This window comes from Pelophylax lessonae (genome assembly GCF_965119305.1).
Source record: "Pelophylax lessonae genome assembly, chromosome: 3".
In the NCBI taxonomy this organism is placed as follows: Eukaryota; Metazoa; Chordata; class Amphibia; order Anura; family Ranidae; genus Pelophylax; species Pelophylax lessonae.
Genome location: NC_138770.1, coordinates 494,273,491 through 494,300,082, shown reverse-complemented (window position 1 = coordinate 494,300,082; position 26,592 = coordinate 494,273,491). Strand labels below are relative to the sequence as shown.

The 26,592-nt window shown below is 44.1% G+C and overlaps 1 protein-coding gene across 1 annotated transcript in view; it reads left to right on the top strand.

The window, feature by feature from the left end:
* GALM (galactose mutarotase) overlaps positions 1–26,592 on the top strand; it is a gene marked incomplete at its 5' end in the record, with an annotated part of 108,503 nt that overhangs the window by 66,944 nt on the left and 14,967 nt on the right. Inside the window, one exon of the mRNA XM_082250190.1 lies at positions 25,569–25,650. Coding sequence (XP_082106316.1) covers positions 25,569–25,650 — 82 coding nt within the window. The remainder of the gene's footprint in view (positions 1–25,568; positions 25,651–26,592) is intronic.

The following is a 26,592-nucleotide window of genomic DNA, read 5'->3' as shown; positions in this document are numbered from 1 at the left end:
TGTCATTGGCTTTTTTCCAATAGAGGATCAGCGCCTTTGCGAGCATAGAACAGAAGCCGGCTTAGCAAGGTGCGCTGAGCCCTGGTTGGCGTCAGGCCCCCCACTAGGCCAAGTAGACAAGTTGTCACTGTGGGCACTGGCACAGAGGTCATCTCCGTGACACAGCGTACGGCAACAACCCAGAAGTCCTGAGCTACCGGACATTCATTTCCATATTATATTCTAATATTTTCTATTCTTTTCTGTTTTATTCTATTTTTTCTTCTCTATTCCCTTATTTTCTCTTCTATTCTTTTATGTTCTACTCGTTTCTATTTCCTTGCTTCTATTTTATTTTATTCCTTTATTTTCTATTTTCTTATATTTCTTTTCTATATTATCATACATACAGTGCCTTGCGAAAGTATTCGGCCCCCTTGAACTTTGCGACCTTTTGCCACATTTCAGGCTTCAAACATAAAGATATAAAACTGTAATTTTTTGTGAAGAACCAACAACAAGTGGGACACAATCATGAAGTGGAACGAAAATTTATTGGATATTTCAAACTTTGTTAACAAATAAAAAACTGAAAAATTGGGCGTGCAAAATTATTCAGCCCCTTTATTTTCAGTGCAGCAAACTCTCTCCAGAAGTTCAGTGAGGATCTCTGAATGATCCAATGTTGATCTAAATGACTAATGATGATAAATAGAATCCACCTGTGTGTAATCAGGTCTCCGTATAAATGCACCTGTACTGTGATAGGCTCAGAGGTCCGTTTAAAGCGCAGAGAGCATCATGAAGAACAAGGAACACACCAGGCAGGTCCGAGATACTGTTGTAGAGAAGTTTAAAGCCGGATTTGGATACAAAAAGATTTCCCAAGCTTTAAACATCCCAAGGAGCACTGTGCAAGCGATAATATTGAAATGGAAGTAGTATCAGACCACTGCAAATCTATGAAGACCTGGCCGTCCCTCTAAACTTTCAGCTGATACAAGAAGATTGATCAGAGATGCAGCCAAGAGGCCCATGATCACTCTGGATGAACTGCAGAGATCTACAGCTGAGGTGGGAGACTCTGTCCATAGGACAACAATCAGTCATATACTGCACAAATCTGGCCTTTATGGAAGAGTGGCAAGAATAAAGCCATTTCTTAAAGATATCCATAAAAAGTGTCATTTAAAGTTTGCCATAAGCCACCTGGGAGACACACCAAACGTGGAAGAAGGTGCTCTGGTCAGATGAAACCAAAATCAAACTTTCTCTGTCGCTCATTGACAGACGTAGTCCTCCTTGATTAATATCAACTCGGGTTATACTGCCCTCTACAGGAGTAGGACTAGACAGGAAAGAACACGTTCTGGCCACACCCTAGGGGCAGTCCCAGAGGGTATATCCTCTCACTTCCTGCTACAGCAAATCAGTTTTTTTCTGTCTAGTTAGGAGTAAGGACCTAGATTCCTTGCTAGGATCTTCGGTCCTGGCAGGATTTTTTTAGAAATACTTTTTTTAGACAGCTTTTTTTTTTTCTCCAATGTTCCTGTGAGATCTTCAAGCAAGTACGCTGAAACTGGGGCAGGCCATAGCTCCGCGCTGGGTCGGCCGCGACATAGTCCCACTGGACGGGGACTGACCCTGCGAGTTAAACATCTCGCCTGGACGCCAATGACCAACAGAGTCATGGCGTCCGTATTGGTCGACAGCCCCCCCACCCCGGTGGAGAGGGGTTCTGTCAGGAGTTGGCGCCCACCTGGTTCCGGTATGGTGAGTAGAATGTTCCCCCTCTCCCCCTGTCGGGTTTGTTGGTGGACGCGGGCCCCTCTCTGGGATGGTCGGACACTCAGTTCTGGGTCTCCCCTCTATCCTAGAACAGGTCACAGATCCCCCAATTTGAGTGTGATTTTTGTGAATAGAAACCAGGAGGCTTGGTTTGGGAGCTGACTATCTAAAGTCACTATATGACTGTAAGGGTGACTGAAGTCAGTGGCAGACTACTAAAAGGCATTACTATTGAGGTATAGAGGTATCCTACCTGTCTAGTGTGTAAACAGGCCGATGCCTATGCCTGAGTTACTGCAGCCACAGATCGCCATCCCTCCAGAAAGCCGGTCACTTCCACAGGCCGCACAGCCTCCCGCAGGCCGAGGACACCTCCCGCAGGCCGAGGACACCTCCCGCAGGCCGCACAGGCCGAATGCACACATCCCGCAGGCCGCTGATAACTTGCAAGTCGCCGCTATCCTACACAGGCCGCCGCCATTTTCCTGCAGATCGCACAAGGCCGCCATATTGGCGTAGCCTCGTGTCTCCAGCATGGGGGCGGCCATGTTTGAGGTGACCAAACACCTCGTGGAGTAATTGGGAGGCGCCGGAAGGCGTGTAAAGGGGCGGAGCTGCCTCCTTGGCCCAGGGAAAGCAAGCCAAAGACTTCCTGTCTGTAACAGACAGTGCTGGAAGCAGGTTGATAAGAAACTTCTGTGCAGCAGGTGAGCCTGGGGGTCTCTCTCTCTTTCTGAGGGGTCCAAGCAGGTAGACTGAGGGGCGCTACTGCGCTGGGGGACTAAGTTAAAAAAGAAAAAAAATGTTTTTTTCTTGCAATTAATTTTTTTGTGTTTGCTGGCAAGTGTCTTGTTACATGAACCCTGCCACACATGTATCCCCACCTGATCCCCTCAGGGTGGCCGCAGGACCCTCCAGTACCCCACTTGTGATGATGCATTATCAGCAGTTTTGGAGTCTTTGGTATCCCGGGTGGAGGTAGCCTGTCAGGGACGGGGGTCAAGAAGAGCGACCCCCGCCTACCCCTATGTCATCTGATACTCAGATACGGATTCTGAGCTGGTCATTGCAGTCCCTTTTCTGGGGTTGTTGTCTCAAGTACGGTCTCCTCAGACAGTAAGGAGGACGCTTCTGCCTCCGCCATAGCACAAGAAGCGTTGGTGGAAGCACTAGTTGTGTCTGTCCGGGAAACCTTAAATCTTGAGGTTACACAGGCAGAGGTAGCTGAGACTCATATTCCTTTTTTGGTACCAGCAAGCCTACCAAAATGGTGAAGGGTTTCCCTTGCCCAAATAGGGTCGTCCGTAAATGAGCCCTGCTATTTCCAAACGCATGGCTAGGCGCTATCATTTTGAGGAATCCCTCATTACAAAGATGGACGGTACCACCAATAGTGGACTCACCGATTTCCAGACTAAATAAAGCCACTGTTATCCCGTTGGATTGACAGAATGGGCCCCACCCATCTCTAGGGTGGGGGGACGTCTTCACCGGTTTCCGGATCCAGGGCTTTCCAGAATCCCAGATAAAGGGATTCGCAAGGTCATATGGTCGGGATACAAGATTGAGTTTCGATCACTTCCACCGGTGCGATTCTTCCCTTCCAATAGTCAACATCCCCGGGGTCGCTTAAAAGCTTTGCGGGGGACAGCTTTATACAACAAGCAGTGGTAGTTCCCATTCCTTGGAGGAGTTCTAGTCGAACTTGTTCACAATGCCCAGGAAAAAGGGCTAGGTGCGTCCAATTCTGGTCTTGGAAGAGATGGAGTCCATCCATACAGTGGTGGCCTCCCTGCATCAGGGGGATTTCCTGGCGTCCATAGACATTTAGGATGCCTATCCTTATATCCCCATCTTCGCAGGACATCAGCATTTTCGTTGCTTTTCCCAAAGATCATCCCTGGTTCCCACCAGGAGACTGAACTATCTGGGCCTAATTTTGGATACATCCTTGGCAAGAGTGTTTCTCCATGCGGAGAAACTCCAGAAGATTCAGTCAATGATTCGGATGTTGCTGTCCGTCAACTGGCTGGGATTGATGGTCGCCTACTTGGAGGCAGTACCGTTTGCCCAGCCTCATACCCAAATTCTCCAAAGAGGAGATTCTTCTCATATGGAATCGGAATCCCGATTCCCTGGACAATCGGATCCGATTGAGTGAGCGGACCAGGGAGGCTCTGGTCTGGTGGCTTTGGTCTCCGATGCTCAGCCAGGGGAAGTAATTTCTTCTGATAAATTCCAGGTTACCGATAAATGTGTTGGAACTGAGAGCGATCAGACTTTGTCTGATTTACTGGACCGAGCAGCTCCAGGGCAGCCCGGTTCGGATCCAATCGGACTATGCCACGGTCATGACTTAGGTCGATCGCCAAGGGGCACCAAGAGTGCCCTGGCGGCCATAGAAGTGGTCAACATTCTTATTGGGGGAACAGTTGTTCCAGTTCTCTCCGCGATATTTATCACGGGGGTGGACAGGCAGATTATTTCAGCCGTCAGATTCTGGATCAAGAGGAATAGTCTCTTCGTCCAGAGGTATTTCACCAGCTGTCCCTTCATTGGGGCACCCCGGATATGGATCTGTTGGTAGGTTGGTTCAACAGGGCTCGCACCCGCGATCCTCTAGCGGACGCAGCAGACGCGCTGAACGGCCTGTAAAGGCAGTATCAGCTACTATATGTCTCCCCCCCCCCTCTCAAATTGCTGCTGAGATTTCTCCGCAGGATAGAGGTGGAGGGAACTCCAGTTATCCTGGAAATTCCGAGCTGGCCTCGTCAAGCCGGGTACGCCGACTTGGACAGGCTAGTCGCGGACACTCCTTGGAGACTTCCTCTCAGGGAGGATCTGCGGTCTCAAGGACCGATCTTCCATCGTGCTTTACAGTCGCTGGTTTTAATGGCCTGGCTATTGAGACCCAGGTACTGAAGGACAGAGGGTTGTCAGCTTCGGTTATTCCTACTCGAATTAAAGCAAGGAAAGCGACTTCCAGCAAAGTCTATTATCGCAAATGGAAGACTTATATTGCGTGGTGTGAATCTTTGGAATTTCCCCCATGTACCTATTCGGTGACCCGAATCTTGGCTTTTCTGCAAAAGGGGGTTGAGCAGAAACTATCCTTGAGCACTATCAAGGGTCAGGTTTCAGCATTAGCAATCTTCTTTCAGAAGCCTTGGGCTACTCATTCCTTGGTGTCCAGGGGGTGCGGCACTTGGCTCCGCCAGTGCGCGCGCCCTTACCGCCCTGGGATCTTAATTTGGTGTTTGTCGGTTCTTCAGAAACCTCCCTTTGAAAATATCAGGGAGATTCCCTTGCTTACATTATCCCAGAAGGTGGCCTTCTTGGTGGCTATCACTTCTGCACGCAGGGTGTCAGAACTGGCTGCATTATCATGCCATTCCCCATATCTAGTGGTTCATAGGGATAAGGTAAGTTCTTCATCCGAAGCCATCCTTTCTTCCTAAGGTGGTTTCAGATTTTCATCTGAATGAAGATATTGTGCTACCTTCCTTGTGTCCTAAGCCCAATCATCCTCAGGAATATGCGTTGCATTCCTTGGATGTGGTTCGGGCAATCAGGGTATACCTGAAGACTACGGAATCGTTCCTTAAGACGGATTCACTTTTTGTGATCACGGATGGCCCCAGAAAGGGGTTGCCTGCATCTGCCGCGACTATCTCCAAATGGATTAGACAGACGGTGGTACAGGCTTATTCTATTAAGGGTCGGAATCCTCCGTTCCCTGTTAAGGCGCACTCCACTCGAGCGTTCAGTACTTCCTGGGCCTACCGCCATCAGGCGTCAGTGGTCCAGGTGTGCAAGGCGGCTACCTGGTCGTCGGTTCATACCTTTACAAAATATTATAAAGTTGATGTGATGGCATCGGCGGATGCCTCATTTGGCCGCAAGGTTTTGCAGGCCGCAATTTGAGGAGACTGGTGGTCTACCTCGAGGGTTTTTTTCCGTTGGAATTTCAGTTGAGTCTCATCGTGTGATTCATGAGCCTTTAAAACTTCTAGTTGGCACCGGTTGGGCCTTCTAGATTGGATTTTGATTTCCATTTTCCCACCCCTCATTTGTGGCACTGCTTTGGGACGTCCCGAGTTGATATTAATCAAGGAGGACTACGTCTGTCAATGAGCGACAGAGAAAAATGGATTTTTGTAAAATCTTACCGTAAAATCCTTTTCTCTTAAGCTCATTGACAGACGTAGTACCCGCCCCTCTGTGTTAGAGTTGGGTTGGGTTAAATTCTCTAAACACTGCTTTGTGACATAACTGATTTGCTGTAGCAGGAAGTGAGAGGATATACCCTTTGGGACTGCCCCTAGGGTGTGGCCAGAACGTTTTCTTTCCTGTCTAGTCCTACTCCTGTAGAGGGCAGTATAACCCGAGTTGATATTAATCAAGGAGGACTACGTCTGTCAATGAGCTTAAGAGAAAAGGATTTTACGGTAAGATTTTACAAAAATCAATTTTTTTGGCAACAATGCAAAACATTATGTTTGGCGTAAAAGCAATACAGCTCATCACCCTGAACACACCATCCCCACTGTCAAACATGGTGGTGGCAGCATCATGGTTTGGGCCTGCTTTTCTTCAGCAAGGACAGGGAAGATGGTTAAAATTGATGAGAAGATGGATGGAGCCAAATACAGGACCATTCTGGAAGCAAACCTGATGGAGTCTGCAAAAGACCTTAGACTGGGACGGAGATTTGTCTTCCAACAAGACAATGATCCAAAACATAAAGCAAAATCTACAATGGAATGGTTCACAAATAAACATATCCAGGTGTTAGAATGGCCAAGTCAAAGTCCAGACCTGAATCCAATCGAGAATCTGTGGAAAGAACTGAAAACTGCTCTTCACAAACGCTCTCCATCCAACCTCACTGAGCTCGAGCTGTTTTGCAAGGAGGAATGGGCAAAAATTTCAGTCTCTCGATGTGCAAAACTGATAGAGACATACCCCAAGCGACTTACAGCTGTAATCGCAGCAAAAGGTGGCGCTACAAAGTATTCACTTAAGGGGGCTGAATAATTTTGCACGCCCATTTTTTTCAGTTTTTTATTTGTTAAAAAAGTTTGAAATATCCAATAAATTTCGTTCCACTTCATGATTGTGTCCCGCTTGTTGTTGATTCTTCACAAAAAATTACAGTTTTATATCTTTATGTTTGAAGCCTGAAATGTGGCAAAAGGTTGAAAAGTTCAAAAGGGCCGAATACTTTAGCAAAGCAAATTCAGAACAAAACAAACCGCACATGTCTACGGCCAATGTCACCTTAGCAGTTGCCCAAACTATGCCTACTTGAATTTCCAAATGAAAGTTCCAGTGTATCCTTTCTCAAAACAACGCTGTGATAAAATTACATCAAATAAATAAAAAAGAAATCCAATCAAATAAAATTACACCCAAGTGAGAAATGAGTGCTATAAATCATTAAAAATGATTATTAAAAAAATGTCCCGAATATCCAAGAGTGCTGCTGGATCTGTTAGACATGAAATCAAAATTGAGATCTGTATATCTGTATCTGTATATCACTGCAATATGCAAACTAATCTGGGGGTTTCGTTAACTTTGTTTTGACACTCCCAGCAGTTCACATATGGCAGTGTTAACTACCTTCAATGCGGGTGCAGTGGATTCGCAAGGTTCCCGCATCGCACCAATGTAAACCGGCACTTAATGATGAACTTACTGCTAAAGGTAGCATACATTTGAAGTGGTTCTGCTATAATGTCCACATCCCTATATTGCATTTGCACCAAAAGGTTTCCCCATAGGGTGGAACTTTAAAGACTCAAAAGGTAATTTGTTGTCTTTAAGTCCTTGTAGGTTTTACACAATTAAAAAAAAAAAAGATATATATATATATATATATATATATATTGTGTGTGTGTGTGTGTATGTATGTATGTATGTATGTATGTATGTATATATAGTGAGATACTTTGTCAGTTTGAGAGCTTAGTATGCTCGGAAAACAAAGTAGTTTATTCGAGATTTATTTGTAAAATACTTTATGCAGTACAATACAAAAAAGTTACATAAAAGATCAATTAATAAACTTAAAACTGAAAACAAAACTGACTAAAAACGACTGTAGTTTTCTACTAAATGTACAGTATCTCACAAATGTGAGTGCACCCTTAAATTTTTGTAAATATTTTATTATATCTTTTCCTGTGACAACACTGAAGAAATTACCCTTTGCTATAATGTAAAGTAGTGAGTGTACAGCTTGTATGAGGGATCATGCTCTGCTTCAGTATGTCACAGTACATGTTGACATTCATGGTTCCCTCAATGAACTGTAGCTCCCAAATTCCGGCAGCCCCAGACTATGACATTCCCACCACCATGCTTGAGTGTAGGCAAGACACACTTGTCTTTGTACTACTCACCTGGTTGCCGCCACACACGCTTGACACCATCTGAACCAAATAAGTTTATCTTGGTCTCATTAGACCACACGACATGGTTCCAGTAATCCATGTCCTTAGTCTGCTTGTCTTCAGCAAACTGTTTGCGGGGTTTCTTGCACATCATCTTTAGAAGAGGCTTCCTTCTGGGACGACAGCCATGCAGACCAATTTGATGCAGTGTGTGGTATATGGTCTGAGCACTGACAGGCTTACCCCCCCCCCCCCACCCCTTCTACCTCTGCAGCAGTGCTGGCAGCACTCATACCTCTATTTTCCAAAGACAATCTCTGAATATGACGCTGAGGACATGCACTCAACTTCTTTGGTCGGCCATGGTGAGGCCTGTTCTGAGACCTGTCCTGCTAAACTGCTGTATGGTCTTGGCCACCGTGCTGCAGCTCAGTTTTAGGGTCTTGGCAATCTTCTTATAACCTAGGCCATCTTTTTGTAGATTCTTTTTTTCAGATCCACAGAGAGTGCTTTGCCATTAAGGTGCCATGTTAAACTTCCAGTGACCAGTATGAGAGAGTGAGAGCGATAACACCAAATTTAACACACCTGCTCCCTATTCACTCCTGGGACCTTGTGACGCTAATGAGTCCCATGACAACGGGAAGGAAAAAATGGCTAATTGGGCCCAATTTGGACATTTTCACTTAGAGGTGTACTCAGTTTTGTTGCCAGCAGTTTAGACATTAATGGCTGTGTGTTGAGTTATTTTGAGGGGGCAGCAAATTTACACGGTTAAACAAGCTGTACACTCATTAGTTTACATTGTAGCAAAGTGTAATTTCTTCAGTGTTGTTAAATGAAAATATATAATAAAATATGTACAAAAATGTGAGGGTGTACTCACTTTTTATATATATGCCTATTTATACATGCAGAGATTGCATATCCAACACGTTTCAGAGTCAAATAGCTCCTTCTTCAGGGATAGCTCTACAGGTAATATAGGTGTGATCTGTGGTAAAAATCACGTTAGAACATATACCTTGGCATCATATATCACAATGAGCAAATCTATATACAGTACTTACAAAGTGTTCCCAAACTGCAACATAAAAGGACATATTGAATAAAAACATAAAAAAAAGTTCTACCACCATCATTCCCATCAAAGAACCATACCCCTAACAAAGTGTATAGAAGGTAGGGTGGGTGGAAGCTTTTCAGCCCGGTAAGACCAGCCAGGTATGCACTGAGACCACCTAGTTCCAACACAAAATGGAAGAAATTAGATAATGATTTAGAAAATGTCTCATGTTCAATAGTAAAAAGGTCAACTGTAAATAGTGGATTACAGGCCACATACCTCCAGTGGACATGTTAGATCAAGCTGACAAGTTGTTTAAGACAAATGAAAAAAGGAACCAAATCTCATGGATACACCAAAAAGTATCTGTGTATGAAATTAAATAAATGACCATTTAGGAAAATTTGACTTATTACCAAAAACAGACAAAATGTTTTGAAAATAAATGAATGCATGGCACAAATGCGTTCATTTGAAGGCTCAAAAAGAAAGTTTGAGTATGGTATGAAATACTAAATAATTGAGGAGAGTTAAAAATAGTGACATAGTTATATAACACTGGTCTCAAAGGACTTGAATGATGTGGTTAGAGATTTACTCCTTACCAGTAGTAAAGCAAAACAGCTATACTGTTAGTAAAAAATACAAATATATTATTTGTAAAAGAGTCTGTAAAATAATTGGAGTATATATAGCTGGTCAAAAACCATAAAGTCTGTATAGGAAAAGGAAGGATTCATTAATACAAAGTTGCAAACAAAGAGAGAGGGGTCAACCAAGGTTCTATTGCATGATCTGGTCCCAGTCTGTTTACCTAGAGTGGCTGTTGGTCTAAAATCATGTATAATTCCTGCAGCATCCACCCAGTTGGATGGCATATATGCTCATTGCAGCAATGTACCTTAAATAGAGGATTATGATGGTTGTTTTCACCCACAGACACATTTGTATGGCATCCAACTTGTATCTTACACTCCATATTTTACCAGAGCTGGCATCCAGTCTCCCAGGTTGCAGCGGCGCCGCCCTGCCCACTACCACGTAGAGACATCATTTGCAGGGTGCCTGTAATGCCCTGGAGGCCTGCCAACACGCTATGCTTAGCTAATCACCAAGGCAAAGCGGAAGCATCGCAAAGCAATTCAAGGCCAGCAATCAAAGGGGCCAACACCATTCCATGGAGATGGGACAAGAGAATGATAAACCTCTGCATCACAGGAAAGCGTCCACGCATGCCGGGTGTCACCGACTGCACCCAACTGGGCTCCACCCTCCACCCAGGGATATAAACACAGCATGACAGTCCTATTGCATCAAAAATATGAACTATAGACCAATCACATCACAGTCTTGGAATACTTCAGGCACTATAGGATTCAATGACAGCAACCAAATAAAAAAAAAAAAAATATATATATATATATAATATACAAAGTTCCAAAATATTAACAATTTTGAAATGGAGAAAGAGGGTAGTTGGGCCAGATGTAGTATGGAAGAAGGTTGTTATTTTTCCATGATGTAAAACCATCAAGGAAGGGATTAAAATGTACCGCCTCATTAAGGCCAGAGAAGGTGGTCGTTTTTAGTTGGTGGATCCATCTCGGCTCCCTTTGTAGAAGGAGCTTTTTCCAATCCCCACTTTTGGGGCTGGGGTAGATCCAGTCTAGGACCCAAAACTGAACTTTTGCAAATGTGCCACCATGGATAGCAGTAACATGCTGGCCAAGCGACAATTCCACATTGCATGTTTTCTTTTTCATGCTGTGAATATGTCTGTAAACCCTTCTCCAAAATGCCATCTTGATTTTGCCCATAAATACATAGGTTAAAAAAAAGACACAATTAAGGACACCTGGATGGGGTGGATGTATTACTCTGATGAGATCTCAGATGTGCACACACCTATTATTAGCGGCTGAGCTCTAGGGCTCCGGCCTGGCCTTCTCCTGCCGGGGGCCCGCGTCCCCAGTCCGGACCTCCCTTTCCCTACCTGTTTTACCCTCCCTGTTTGTCTCTTCCCTTTTACTGTCTCTTCCCTTCTTTTTCTACCTCCTGCCTTTCTTTCTCTCTCAACGTCTCTTCCCTGAGGCCAGTGGCTGATTCTGCTGAAGTATATGCTGTAACATGGATACTAATGTGCACTGATGTTAGCACTATGTGTGGTGTCTGTCGGGCTCTCCGGGCTCCTTTGCGGAGTTCCCCCTTTTTTTGGGCGGCACTGACAGACGCGGCGCATCCTGGGGGTCATTGGATGTACTTACTGTTTGGCCGATATTGGCACACGCCTTCACAATGCCTGATTGACTGACCCCCATGGACACTCCTGTTTCACTAATGATGTCCGGACTGAACATAATGCCGATTGTGCCTTCTCTGTGTTTCTTTTTCTAAATGCACTTCTGTACTACTTTGTTATTCTATGTTTTTTGTATCTGAATTTGAATTTGATAAATAAAGATTATTTAAAAAAAAAAAAAAAAAAGACACAAATCCATCTGGCTCAACCAAAAAAAAAAAAAAAAACAGTAAAAAAAACCCAAACATACAATCCCATATACACAATCCTATACCCGCAGTTGATCCAGAGAAAGGCAAAAAACCCCAGCAAAGCATGATCCAATTTGCTACAGCAGGGGAAAAACATTCCTTCCTGATCCCCCGAGAGGCAATCGGATATTTTTACCTATAAAAATCAACTTTACCTATAAATATTAGTACCCATTTATATTATGTACACCCAGGAAAGAATCCAGGCCTTTTTTAAAACAATCTAGTGAGTTAGCCAGAACCACCTCTGACGGAAGTCTATTCCACATTTTCACAGCTCTTACAGTGAAGAAAACTTTACGTATTTGGAGACAAAATCTGTTTTCCTCTAGGCGTAAAGAGTGCCCCCTTGTCCTCTGTGTTGACCTTAAAGTGAATAGCTTAACACCAAGTTCACTATATGGACCCCTTATGTATTTATACATGTTGATCATATCCCCCCCTTTATCTCCTCTTCTCAAGAGAGAGAATTAATTCTGTTCCTAATCTTTTCTCATAACTGAGCTCTTCCATTCCTTTTATCAGTTTGGTTGCCCTTCTCTGCACTTTCTCCAGTTCCCCGATATCCATTTTAAGAACTGGTGTCCAAAACTGAACTGCATATTCGAGATGAGGTCTTACTAATGATTTGTACAGGGGCAAAATTATATCTCTCTCTCTCTGGAGTCCATGGCTCTGTTAATACAAGAAAGGACTTTGCTTGTTTGGAAACCACAGCTTGGGATTGCATGCTATTATTAAGCTTAGGATCTACCAGAACACCCAGATCCTTCTCCATATTGGATTCCCCCAGTTCTACTCTCTCTAGTATATATGCTGCATGCATATTCTTAGCCCCCAAGTGCAAACCTTAACATTTATCAACAGTAAACCTCATTTGCCACATAGTTGCCCAATGAATTAGTGCATTGAGGTCAGCTTGTAAGTTGGAGACATCCTGTAAAGAAGTTATTCCACTTCAAAGCTTGGTGTCATCTGCAAAGACTGAAATGGTACTTTTAATCCCAGACCCTATATAATTTATAAAGATGTTAAAAAGTAAGGGTCCCAACACTGAACCTTGGGATACACCACTGATAACCTTAGACCAGAGGGCCAGACTTGATGAAGTGAACATGCGTGAGGGCCGACCATTTTGCCTGACATTAAATACAATCATCAGCGCAGTGCCCACGAATGCAGCCTCGCCAGGGCAGCGTCCTTAAATGCAGCCTCGCCAGGGCAGTGTCCTTAAATGCAGCCTCGCCAGCTCAGTGCCCATATATGCGGCCTTGCCAGCGCAGTGCCCATAATTGCAGCCTCATTAGCGCAGTGCCCATACATGCAGCCTCGACAGCGCAGTGCCCATAATTGCAGCCTCGCCAGCGCCATTGACACTATTTGAATCACTTTTTAAAAAGTCCAGGAAGCAGCCCTGAGAGGTAGAAGGGGGCGGGCGGGGCAGAGGAGAAGGAAGGACGCGCTGTCATTGGAAGTCTCGGCGCTTATGAAAGACGTCGGCATAGGAGGCGGGACTTCCGATGACAGCGCGTCCCCTCTCCTCGGCGCCACCTGCCCCCTTCTACCTCTCGGCGCTGCTTCCTGGACTTTTTTTTTTTTACATCTACGTACAACACGCACTGTTACTTTTTCCTCCATTTTTAGGAGGAATAAGTGCGTGTTATATGCGGAAAAATACGGTATATACATATATATATATATATATATATATATATATATATATATATATATATATATATATATAATATAAATACATAGATAGATAGATATATTTATACACATGCACATGCATCAGTGCTTTATGGATAAAATCACACTTACTTAGGCAGTAGAAGAAATGACACCTCCTCGGTCAGCTCCACACAGCTTCTACAGGTGGCTGTGTTACTGTGCGGTGAAGGAGAGAAGGAATGCAGATTTCAAATTCCTTCTGCACTCCCGCGCAGTCGTGGGCGGCGCCAAGTACATAGAGCAGAGCGGGGGGCGGAGCAGGACTCGGCGGGACTCAGGAGAAGCCGAGCTGCCTAGGGAGGCCAGAGGCCCCGCCTCCGAGCCATCGCATCGGGGCGGGGATGTGCAATGTCTCAGAGAGAGACATTGATCAGCGGTGTCTCTGGGGGCCGTATGAAAGTAAAGGATGGGCCGCAACTGGCCCGCGGGCCGGACTTTGGACTTGACTGCCTTAGACCATTCAGAGTAGGAATCATTACCACTACTCTCTGAATTCTATCTTTTAGCCAATTTTCTATCTATTTACAAACTGATCTTTCCAAGCCTGTAGACTTTACCTTACATATTGGCCGTGTGCGGGGAACTGTGTCAAACGCTTTTGCAAAATCCAAGTATACTACGTCCACAGCCACCCCTCTGTCCAAGGGTTTTACTTACCTCCTCCTAAAAAGAAATCAGGTTTGTTTGACAACTTCTGTCTTTCATAAATCCATGTTGTCTGTTGCTTAAAATATTTTTTTCCAGCAAGAACTCATTTATGTGGTCTTTTATTAAACTCTCCAGTATCTTCCGACTATAGAAGTTAAATTAACAGGTCTATAGTTATTTGGCAAATACTTTGATCCCTTTTTAAATATAGGCACCACGTTGGTCCTACGCCAATCCAGTGGTTGTAGTCCAGTCCTTAACGAGTCCCTAAAAATTAGAAACAAAGGCTTTGAAATTACAGTGCTCAATTATTTTAGGATGCCTGGGTGGATGCCATCTGGTCCAGGCACTTTATTCACCCTTATTCTGTCTAAATATTTCTGGACCATAAAATCAGATCATATAGAATGAGCCCCAATCACATAACATTAACCATTTCCCGCCCGTCCTATAGGGAATTGACGGCGGGAAGGTAGTTGCATTATTCTGACCCGCCGTGCCTTGGGGCGCGCAGAGTGGCGATCGGTGCTGCGGTGTGTCACTCTGACACACCGCATCTCCGATATCGGTAAAGAGCCTACTGACGTAGGCTGTTTACCATGTGACCAGCTGTTTCCAATCACATAGTAAATAGGAAGTGCCGTTGATCGGCTTTCCTCAGTTTGTGCCTGACAGGCACGAGTAGAGGAGAGCCGATCTGCGGCTCTCCTGACGGGGGGGGGTCTGCACTGGTAATCAGAGCATTGATTACCAGTGCAGACCCTTGGAGGGGGGGTGCCACTAGAGCCACCGGAGATGCCCACCCATGACCCCAGGGATGCCCACCCATGACCCCAGGGATGCCCACCATGGCCACCAGGGATGGCAATCAGGGCTCAGGGAGCCCGCCAGTGCACTCCCCATCAGTGCTGCCCGCCAGTTCCTTCCCCATCAGTGCTGCCACCAGTGCCCATCATTGCCATCTATCAGTGCCGCCCACCAGTGCCCATTATTGCCCACCAGCGCCACCTATCAGTGCCGATCAGTAGTGCCCATCAGTGCCACCTATCAGTGCCCATCAGTGCCACCTGTCAGTGCCCATCAATGCTGCCTATCGGTGCCCATCAGTGCCACATATCAGTGCCCATCAGTGCTGCATATCAGTGCCGCCTATTAGTGCCACCCCATCAGTGCCTCCTTATCAGTGCGGCCTCATCAGTGCTCATCAGTGCAGGAAAATTTTTTACAAAATATTATAACATAAACGAAAAAAACTTTTTTTTTTTTCAAACTTTTCGGTCTTTTTTTATTTGTTTAGCAAAAAAGAAAAAACCTTGCGTGATCAAATACCACCAATAAGCTCTAGTTGTGGGAAAAAATTACATAAATTTGGTTCAGGTACAGTGTTGCATGATCGTGCAATTGTCATTCAAAATGCAACAGCGCTAAAAGCTATAAATTGGCCTGGGCGGGAAGGGGGAAAAGTGCCCTGTATTGGAGTGGTTAAATAAACCACTCCAAAGGTTTTACAATTTGCATAATGTTGTGCCCTAAGTATTTTCCCATTGAGTAGTTTAACAAAAGAGTCTTTGCACATGTATCTACAGTAAGGGCATGCCCCATCTACGTATGTGCCTTTTAAATGTATATGGGTTCCTTCGCTTTTCCCCTTTAACCACTTGCCGCCTGCCTAGCGTACATGTACTGTGGCAGGTCGGCTCTATTGCGCAATATCACGTACATGTGCATCATTTCGTGCAATAGCCACTAGAGTGCGCATCGCCGGAGGCATGATTATGTGCTGATTGGACAGAGTGGGGGGGGGGGGGGCAATCGGACCGATGTACACTGGCCACTCGCAATCGTTCCCGAGAGAGACACAACAGCAGTCTGCCTATGTAAACAAGGCAGATCGCTGTGTTGACAGGGTAGAAGATGGAGATTTCTGTCTTCCCCCAGTCAGAGCAACCCCCCCACAGTTAGAAACTAACCCACTAGGGGCGCATGCGCGGCGCAAAGCTGGACAGGTGCTAAGTGCGCAGCTCCGTCGGAGAGGAGAGAGAACAGCGGGATCCCCGGGGCCAATTTAGCTCATATTCACCCACAACTTCCAGCACCCCCGGGGGAATACCTGGTGCATGCCGTCAGCCAAGAAAAAGAATCGGGGGGGGGTCCGCCAAAGCACTCCCTGACGACCTATTTGCTCCGCACGAAGGAAATCACCAGGATGCCTCAAGATGGCGCCCAGGCCCTCCCATCGCCTCAGGCAGAGCCAGCACAACCACCTTCTCCTCCCAGCTCTCAACCAGGGACTCGTGGGTACTCATGTGTGGTTACAAAGGCGGATTTGGATGCAGGGTTTGCTGCTACCTATGAAAAGCTGGCAGACAAATTTCAAACTGAAATTCACAAATCTACTAATACATTAACACAAGAGATAGCTGCTTTGGGAGGCCGCACAGACTTATTAGAGACCAAGCACGACGAACTTTCTATCGCCCATAACGACCTTAGAAAGGACTTTGAGCTGCTTTCTGATAACTATGGCTTGTTGCAAATGCAGGTGGAGGATTTGGACAATAGGAATCGCAGGAATAACCTGCGTCTTAGAGGCATTCCTGAAACGGTCACAGATTTGATCCCTGCAGTTTCCAAGCTCTTCACAGACCTGCTGCCTGACAAACAGGAATCTGATTTCACCTGTGACAGGATTCACAGAGCTCTGCGCCCCAAACCTCCTCCTGACAAGCCTCCAAGAGACATCATTTTGTGTCTCAAAGACTTCCTGATCAAGGAGGATATTTTGCGAGCCTCCAGAAACACTCCCAACATTTTAATGGAGGGCACGCGCATACAGATCTATCCAGATATATCGCAGGCCACACTTGAAAGGCGGCGCAAAATAAAAGAGGTCACCTCTGTGCTGCAGGCAGCCTGAATCAGATACAGATGGGGCTTTCCCTTCAAGCTGTCAGTCCCTCACAATGGCACAGTTTATGTGGTCTATAACCTGGCTGAAGGAAAAGAACTCCTAGTTAAGCTAGGCCTCCTGGAAGCTGCTCCTGAAGCTCGCCCACAGAATACCCCCAGGTCTTCACCATCCTGGTCCACTCCAGCAACCAGAAGAGATCAGCGGAGATGGCGGAATCCTTTTAGAGATGGCGGTTTCTGAGGATATCCACGGTGGAGAAATACTTTCCCTTGCCCTAGTGTGGTCGCCCCCTCACCATGGGGCGGCTGTGCTGGAGTGACTGTGCCCACTGGTATGTCCGCAAAGACACCCTGATGGTTTAAACTTTCCTGACGCATTTACTTGATATTGCTTGTTTACCTTTCTCTCTCCTCTCCTGTTGGTTTGTCCCCTATGTGCTCTTTTGGATGGGTTCTATTTTTCTGCCCATCCCCAAGAAGTATTTTCAGGTTCAAAACTTTTGGTTGATCATCACTTATTTGGTCAGTTGTTGTTTCAGAATATATTCGTATGTAAATAGAAAGTCATTTTCTCAGGTCTTTATATATATCATGCAAGTATTTTGGTTGATCTATGCTTTTCTAACCCTTAACTTGGAGCAGTGTTCATACTACACTGAGTCAGGGATTCAGCCCCCATTTGGTCTGGGGCCCCTTCCCTGGGTTCCCTGGGTGTTTCACACGTTTGATCATTTACACTCGGCTCTGGTCATTTTTCCCTTTTATCAAAAGTCTGCTCTGCAGAGGTTTCAGAATGAACGTAGTCCTTCTTATATAGATCATGGGGATTAAGATTTTGTCACATAATGTTCAAGGGTTCAATTCCCCCAATAAAAGGCATAAGGCCTTCAAACAATATAAAAGGTTAGGTGCGGACATAATTTTGTTACAGGAGACGCACTTTGCAACAGACAGACACCCAAAAATTTTCGACAAATCCTTTAGGCAATTTAAATGTTCATCATTCCAAAATAAGACAAGAGGGGTTGCCATCTTTATACGTAATAGTATAATTTTCGATATTTCCTCCACATACTGTGACCCAGAGAGCAGATTTTTGATTATCAAGGGGAGTATTGCTGGCAAGGCTATCACCATAGCTTCTATATATGCACCTAATGATATGCATGCCTAATTTTTTAGACATTTTTTCGAAGTTCTTGACAGGTTTGAATCCCCCCATATGGTGGTAGGAGGGGACTTCAATCTTGCTGCTCATCCCTCATTGGATAGGAGTAACATTACGGCCTCATCTAAGGCTTTCCCAAAAAGCCTGACATGTGCTTTAAGTGATAAGCAACTGATAGACACCTGGCGGGCTCACAATGTTGGAGTAAAGGGTTACACCTTTTATTCTCATCCTCATGATAGCTCAGCCAGGCTTGACTATATTTTTTGTACCCCGGTTTGGTTGGCTAATTCTTCGGCTGCACGTATACATGTCTGCCCTTGGTCTGACCACCAAATTGTGCTGTTTGAATCAGGGGGAGTAGGTCTTGGTAGCACAACGTATAACTGGAGATTGAATGATTCTTTACTGAATGATCCTGCGTTGCTTGCCCAGATCTCATCTTCACTGGTGGACTATTTCCAGATTAATGAGGATGGGATTTCCCACTCCTGTAGTGTGGACAGCACACAAAGCGGTCATCCGGGGAAACTTGATTGCCCTGGCTTCAGCCAGGAACAAGTCTAGACTGTCAGACATAAAATCCCTCACGAAAGAATTAGATCAATTATATAACAAACATAGTCTCTCCCCCTCCTCTACACTTATGGATCAGATCCTTATTAAAAGGAAGGCAATGGATGATATCCTTTCCAGCGACACGGAAAAGGCCCTTAGGTGGTCCAAAGCCAAATTTACACTCCACAGCAACTCTACATCTACTATGTTTGCAAAAAAAACTAACTCAGACAACTAGACCCACTCATGTATACAAGCTTAGAAGGTCTGACGGGAGGATGGTTTCGCACCCCAAGGAAGTCTTGGAAATTTTTACAAACTTTTACAAGAACCTTCTCTCAGTGCCCTCTATGCTGTCTGTAAACGAATTTCACCCCTGGATAGATAACTTATCTGTTCCATCTTTGTCAAGTACACAAAGGGATGTATTGGAAGCACCTTGTACAGTTGACGAGGTTTTAGATATGATTAAAGCACTCAAAACCTCCACCGCCCCCGGCCCTGACGGCTTTTCCTCTTCTTATTATAAATCCTTTGCCACAATCCTTGCCCCTAGACTTACTAAATTATTTAACCATGTTCTTCAGGGAGGAAGTTTTCCAGAAGAAATGCTCCTGGCCAACATGTCCCTCATTCCAAAACCTGATAAGGATCATTCCCTCCCTCAAAATTATAGACCCATCTCGGTCATGAATAACGACCTTAAATTATTCGGCAGACTATTGGCTAATAGACTGTCCAATATCATCCATAAATTGATCCACCCTGATCAGACTGGGTTTATTCCAGGCAGACAGCTTTCAGACAATATTAGGTTAGTCGCTAATATAGTTAATGATGCTAATCTCAGCAAATCCCCTACATGCCTTGTGAGTTTAGATATTCACAAGGCCTTTGATAGCGTCAGCTGGCCCTATCTTGAACACCTTCTTCCTAAATACGGGCTAGGTGATGGGTTCATACACGGTTTCAAAGCTTTATATGAGTCCCCACAAACAAGAGTTCGCCTCCCTGGGTGTAACTCTGAATTTTTTCATTTGCAAAGAGGTACGAGACAGGGTTGCCCACTTTCCCCCCTTCTGTTTGCTCTAGCAATTGAACCCTAGGCTACAGCCATTAGAAATAATGTCCTTATTACGGGGCACCACAGGGGGGGGGGAGAATTCAAATTGAGTATGTATGCGGATGATGTCTTATTATTTTTGTCCAAACTTCATATTTCATTGCCCCATTTGCTGATTGAGTTAGAGAGATTTCGATCCATGTCGGGCCTAGGGGTTAACCTTTCCAAATGCTCTCTTATGCCTAATTGGATGCAGACCTCTATTAGTGAGAGCTTTTCTTTTACCTGGTGTGCAAGATCATTTCGTTACTTAGGGGTCCAGATTACTCCTCATTATGAATCACTTTTTATCTCTAACTTCCCCCCAGTTTTTAAAAAATTAGGTCTGTTGTTAAAGACGTGGTCTTCATACCACATCTCGTTTCTGGGCAGAGTTACAGCCATAAAGATGATTATTTTACCTAAGGTCTTGTTCTTCTTTAGGGCCCTTCCGGTTAATGTCGCTAGGTCCCATATCAGCTCTTTTCAGCGGGAGATTTCTTGATTCATATGGAACGGTAAAAGATCCAGATATGACAGTCATATTCTTTATGCCTGCCCCCCAATCCCAGGGTGGCCTGGGTATCCCAGATCTATGGTCCTATTACCTCTCTGCCAAACTCATACAAATGGCACAGTGGAATGCAGATCCCGAGAGTATTCCCTGGCTCTCATTTGAACAGGCTACAGTTTTCCCGAGTTATCTCTCGGCGGCTCTCTGGAGTGGTTCACAGCCGATTAAATATAACTCATTTGCGAACAAAGTGGTTGTTCATTTGTACCGGCTGTGGCTAAAACTGAAGACCCCCCTGGGATTGTCATCTCGGGTCTCTCCGTTGACATCCTTTCTGGGACACATCCCTATCGTTATTTTATTGTGGACCCACCTTTATACCTATATGAGTCCTTTGCATCCCAACCCTTTGTATGCACTTCATTTAAAGTCCCACCTGCTCCCCCCTTCATTTATCCCATGTTTCCCAGCCTTCTGGGATGTTAGGCAACTAGTTCTTTGTTATTATGTTACTATATTATGATTATGTTGTGGAATGTCCACACTTCATTGAGTTGACCATATGTTACAATTTATATCTATTGCCTAGTATACCCCCCTTTTAATTTTTCCCCCCTTCCCCAATGCTTCTTTATGATCCAGGGATGGAGGCATTTAGCCCGAAGGTGGCTATGCCTCATATAAAGTCCCAAAAAGTTTTTTCTATTTGTACCCTTCCCTTCCAGTGTCATTAGCACAATAACAGTGCATTTTTTTTTAGCACTGATCACTGTAGTGGTGTCACTAGTCCCCAAAAAAGTGTCAAAAGTGTCAGTGAGGTGTCCGATTTGTCTGCCGCAATGTTGTAGTTCCGTTATAGGTCCCTGATCGTCGTCATTACTAGTAAAAAAAAATAAATAAATACAAATTCCAAAAAATATCCCATTTTTTGTTGACGCTATAACTTTAGCGCAAACCAATCAATATATACGCTTATTAGTATTTTTTTTCCCCCAAAAATATACATATAGGCCTAAATTGATGAGGAAATTTGATTTTTTACATTTTTTTTAATTGGATGTGTTTTATAGCAAAATTGTCGCTCCTTTTTTGTTTATAGCACAAAAAATAAAATCTGCAGAGGTGATCAAATACCACCAAAAGAATGCTCTATTTGTGAGAAAAAAGGATATAGATTTTATTTGGGTACATCATCGCACATGTCAGTTAAAGTAACGCAGTGCTGTATTGCAAAAAATGGCCTGGTCATTACGGGGGTAAAACCTTCTGGGGTTGAAGTGGTTAAATTCATTCTCCTACGGATGTGGCTCTCCTGAGAATATGTAATGATAATTCTAGTGGCACTGTTGGCATCTTTGTCCTTTTTTTTTTTTTGTAAAAAAGATAATTCCTTGTTGTTTCAAATAACATTTGTACATTTTCTAAGACATGTTTTCGTGTACCCTCTATCAAGGAGTCTATCCCGAAGTGTCTTTGCTTCTGGTTGAAAAGATGCTTCATTGGAAGAGTGTCTTCTAGTCTGACTGTATGGGATTGAGGTCACTAATGGTTTAGGGTGGAAGCTAGTAGCGTGCAAGATTGAATTGCCAGCCGTAGGTTTTTGATAGAGATGACTGGTAAGCATGTCATTGTCGTCTCTCCTGACAATAACATCCAGGAAGGTCACCTCATTCGGGTCTCCTAAAGGTAGACAATACAGATTAATATTCATAGTTACAACGTTTGCCATCAACTCTTAATATTTTGTACAGATCCCATAGAGAAACTGATCTGCAAGAACTCCAGATGTCTTTACTTTCCATGCATGTCCACAGAATCCTATGGCTTAAAGCTTTGGTGACTGCTCTGGTGCAGGAAAGATGCCATTTGTGCATGTCATTTTCAGGATGAGCTTCTCTTTGGAAATTCCCTTGATGATCACATTGAGGCAGTTACTGAGGGGAGAAAGTTCAGACCCCATTATGTAATTTCACAGTTCCCTCTGGAATATTCATCTCCTCCTGTATGGATTATAACTGTTCGTCCACCTCAGGTGCAGTCATCCACTACAATGGTGTAACCAAACGCAATCAGCTCAGTCAAACACTATTAAAATAAATATGTGAACCCTAAATCCCCAATACAAATATTCATGTTGCAGCTAAAAACCGTTGTGTGATTTCACTCCACCCCTATATCAGGATAATATTAAATAATGATTTAGTGCAATGTCACTAATATCAACAGACAGTAAATTGTGCTTGCAGCCACCAAAGTGTAAAAAACAGATATCTTCCTGTTCATCACACGCCATCTGTGCTCTGCATGCTGCACCTTATGTGAAAAGTGAATGCTCACCTCCATTATAGGATATTAAAGTCTTTGTTTTTTTTTTGTTTAAGCACGTAATGACCGCCCGCCGCAGTTATACTGCGGCAAGCAGCTGCTCCTGTGCAAACCACCGTAGGTATAAGTCGGTCGCGCAGGCAGTTAGGGGGCAAGCGCGCGTGCCCCCGCTCGTCAGCGGGGAAACCGATGCAAGGGCAGGCAGCTCCAATTGCCGCCTGACACCCGCGATCATTTCCCGCTAAGAGAGAACGGTCAGCTGTTGTAAACACGCTTATTGCGATTTTTTTTTTTTTTTACCAAAAATATGTAGCAGAAAACAAATTGGCCTAAAATGTTAAAAAATTTAGATTTTTACATTTTGTTTGGGGAATGTTATATAGCAGAATGTGAAAAAATATTTTTTTTTCAGAATTGTCGCTCTTTTTTTGTTTATAGCGCAAAAAATAAAAATCGCACAGGTGATCAAATACCACCAAAAGAAAGCTCTATTTGTGGAAAAAAAAGGACATCAATTTTATTTAGGTACAGCGTTGCACGACCGCGCAATTGTTCTCTAAAATAACGCAGTGGCGAGTCACAAAATATGGCCTGGTCATTAAGGGGGCAAATCCTTCCAGTCCAGAAGTGGTTAAAAATACCAAACATGTTATACTTACCTGCTTTGTGCAGTAGTTTTGCACAGAGCAGCCCAGATCCTCCTCTTCTTTAGTCCCTTGCTGGCGCTCCTTGCCCCTCCCTCATGCCGAGTGCCCCCACAGCAAGCAGCTTGCTATGGGGGCACATGAGCCAAGATGCTGCTCTGTGTGTCCATTCAGACATGGAGCCACGGCTCTGCCCCGCCACCTCTCTTCTCACTGGCTCACTGACTTTGCTGTCCCAGTCAATGCAACATTGCTAGGTCGAAATGGGACTCTGATAAGTATGGGGGGGGGGGCTGCTGGAAACAGTAGGTTTTTTATCTTAATGCATAGAATGCATTAAGATGAAAAGCCTTCTGCCTTTAGAACAATGATTATTCAAGGTCAAATGCTCTTTTTGCCCCTCCTGGACTATGCTTCGAGTTGTTCCTGGACCAACTTCACACATCTACCGCTTGTACAGCATATATATACATTATTACCATGCAAGATAAATATGAGACCAATAGCAATCTCCATTTAAAAGTTTAACCGGTTGCCGACCGCTGCACGACTATTTACTGCGGCGGTCAGCCCCGGCCAGGCAAAGTGATGTAGATCTACTTCACTTGCCTGTCACTTCCTTGTGAGCCAATAGCGGGCAAGCGCACGCCCGCGGAGGCGCGCGCCCGCAGCGGCTCGTTCACAGGGAAGTCAGTGCGTGTGACCGGCGGACCCGATGTCCGCCGGTCACTCGCCGATCGTCGGTGCAGAGGGAGAAAGTCAGGCGGCTGATGTAAACAAGCCGCCTGTCATTCTCCCCTGTGTAGAAACAGTGATCATACGGTTCTACTATGTAGGACCGTTGATCACTGTTCCTACACTAGTAGCCACAGCCAATCACAGTAAAAAGCACGCCCCTAGGACACACTTAACCCCTCCCTCCCCAATAAAGTTAACCCCTTCCCTGCCAGTGTCATTTTGCAGTAACAGTGCATATGTATAGCACTGATTACTGCAGTAATGTCACTGGTAACCCCAAAAGTGTCAAAAATGTCAGTCAAAAAAAAATCGCAGATCGCCGCCATTACGCATTAAAAAAAAAACACCAAAAATGACCGAAATCTTTCCCTTAGTAAAAGCAATAACTTTTGCGCAAACCAATCAAAATACGCTTTTTGCAATTTTTTTTTTACCAAACATATGTAGCAGAAAACAAATTGGCCAAAAATGTAAAATTTTGATTTTTACATTTTTTGGGGGGTAGAATTTCATATAAAAAAATGTGAAAAATATTGTTATTTTTGCAAAATTTACGCACAGGTGATCAAATACCACCAAAAGAAAGCTCTGTGGGAAAAAAAGGACGTCAAATTCATTTAGGTACAGCGTCGAACGACCGCGCAATTGTCCGTTAAAGTCACGCAGTAAAAAATGGCAAAAAACCCCCTGGTCAGGAAGGGGGTAAAATCTTCCGGGGCTTAAGTGGTTAATGAAGCTAATAAATGAAAATACCTCACATAAAAATGCACACAAAGTGCTATGAAACACTCATTGCTTTTAGTACTTCACATGGCAACATTCACCTCTCGCCATTGACTCGTATGACCCAAAGGTGGCCATGGTGTGACGTCATGGATGTAGCTCTGCCCCTATACGCATGTAATCAGGCTTCCTCAGTAGGTTACTGACCTTTTATAGTAGTAGTGAACTTTTATACAGAGAGCACTATTGGTCCCATGTTTATTTTTCATGGTAATAATGTATATATGCGGTACAAGTGATGTCACCTGCTTGGACTCCTGCAGGACCTCCTGTCTATTTTTTTTTACTCCAATAGGGGTTTTAAAGTGGTTAAATTATTTTAATACCAAAACTATATAAATTAAAGCTATATCTCTTACTGCACATAGACCATGGTCCCTACACCTGCAATACAAAACCATTATAATTTTACTAGAACTATGGTTATAAGATACAGTATATACTGTTAAAGATAACTGTGTGTAAGACAATGTATACAGAATTTACACCCATATTATTTAGGTAAATATTGTATATTTTCTTCTCTTTGTATGATATATATGGGTTTATTAAAATTTGATAGCTGAAATAATGAGAAAATGACTAACCTACAGTATAACTTATTTCACATATTTGCGTGTGTAACTTCACTGCTACCTTTTAATCCTTACCTGCTGCATTTTTAAGGGTTCAGAAAATATATATGACCATGAAATTTCCATTGATGCGGAGCACTACCTTCCTGTAGATGAGACAATGATACCCACAGGTAATATTTTACCATTTTCTCTAGTAAATATGCTGTAGAGAAGAAAAGTAGGCAAGGATAGTCACCAATATACAGAAAGTCAAAAGGAGACCCAAGCACACACCCGCCCTCTCATAATAAAGTTTTAATGACGACAATAGAGAAAACGTATAATTGATGCACTCACATGTTTCTAGATGGTACAGGGCATGTACAGTGACCGGTTCCCCTCTCCTCCCCTGGATGGCCCCTTCAAGTAGTACGGAGCTCGATCGCTGCTCCTAGTGTACCCAATGGTGGGATCCAAGTCCTCCTAGCCGAGGCTCCGGCATTCTTAGCCTAGTGCGCGTGCGCTCGCACCAATTGACACGGTCACCACTGCGCATGGGCGCCACGGTCCTGCCGGAAGACTGTAGGTGGTAGGGGAGAGAAGGATGGAACGATAATACATGCCCATTTCGTTGCTATGACGATGCATTTCGGAGGTATGGCCTCCTTCCTCAGATCACTCACACCCTAATACCCAACCTCATTGTATCAGCAGTAACCCCTCTTTCGCCCCTCTACTTAAAAGGGCCATACCAGGAAGGGTTTTATCACAAGAGGAACGGTATGGGGAGGGTAAAAAGCAACCTTGCTGGCAGTCAAGAATACAAAAATTTAGAATTGAGTTAACACATTCAAAAGCATTTAAAAACTATTTAAAAAAACCCTTTTTTAAAACCCTTTTAAAAAACTGAGAATAAAAGGGATTCTGACCCCTAGTTTCAAGATTTGTAATACTTCTACGTGTGAAGGTAAAAATAAAAAAATAAAAATAAAACATTTTTTTAAATTCTATATACTGTGTATAGAACCACAGTAAATTTCAAAAAAGGGTACTAACCTCTTACTCTTCATTTAGCCCCACTTGGGAAATGGAATTAAGTGTAAAAATCCGGAGGGTCCCTCGCCTACATAACC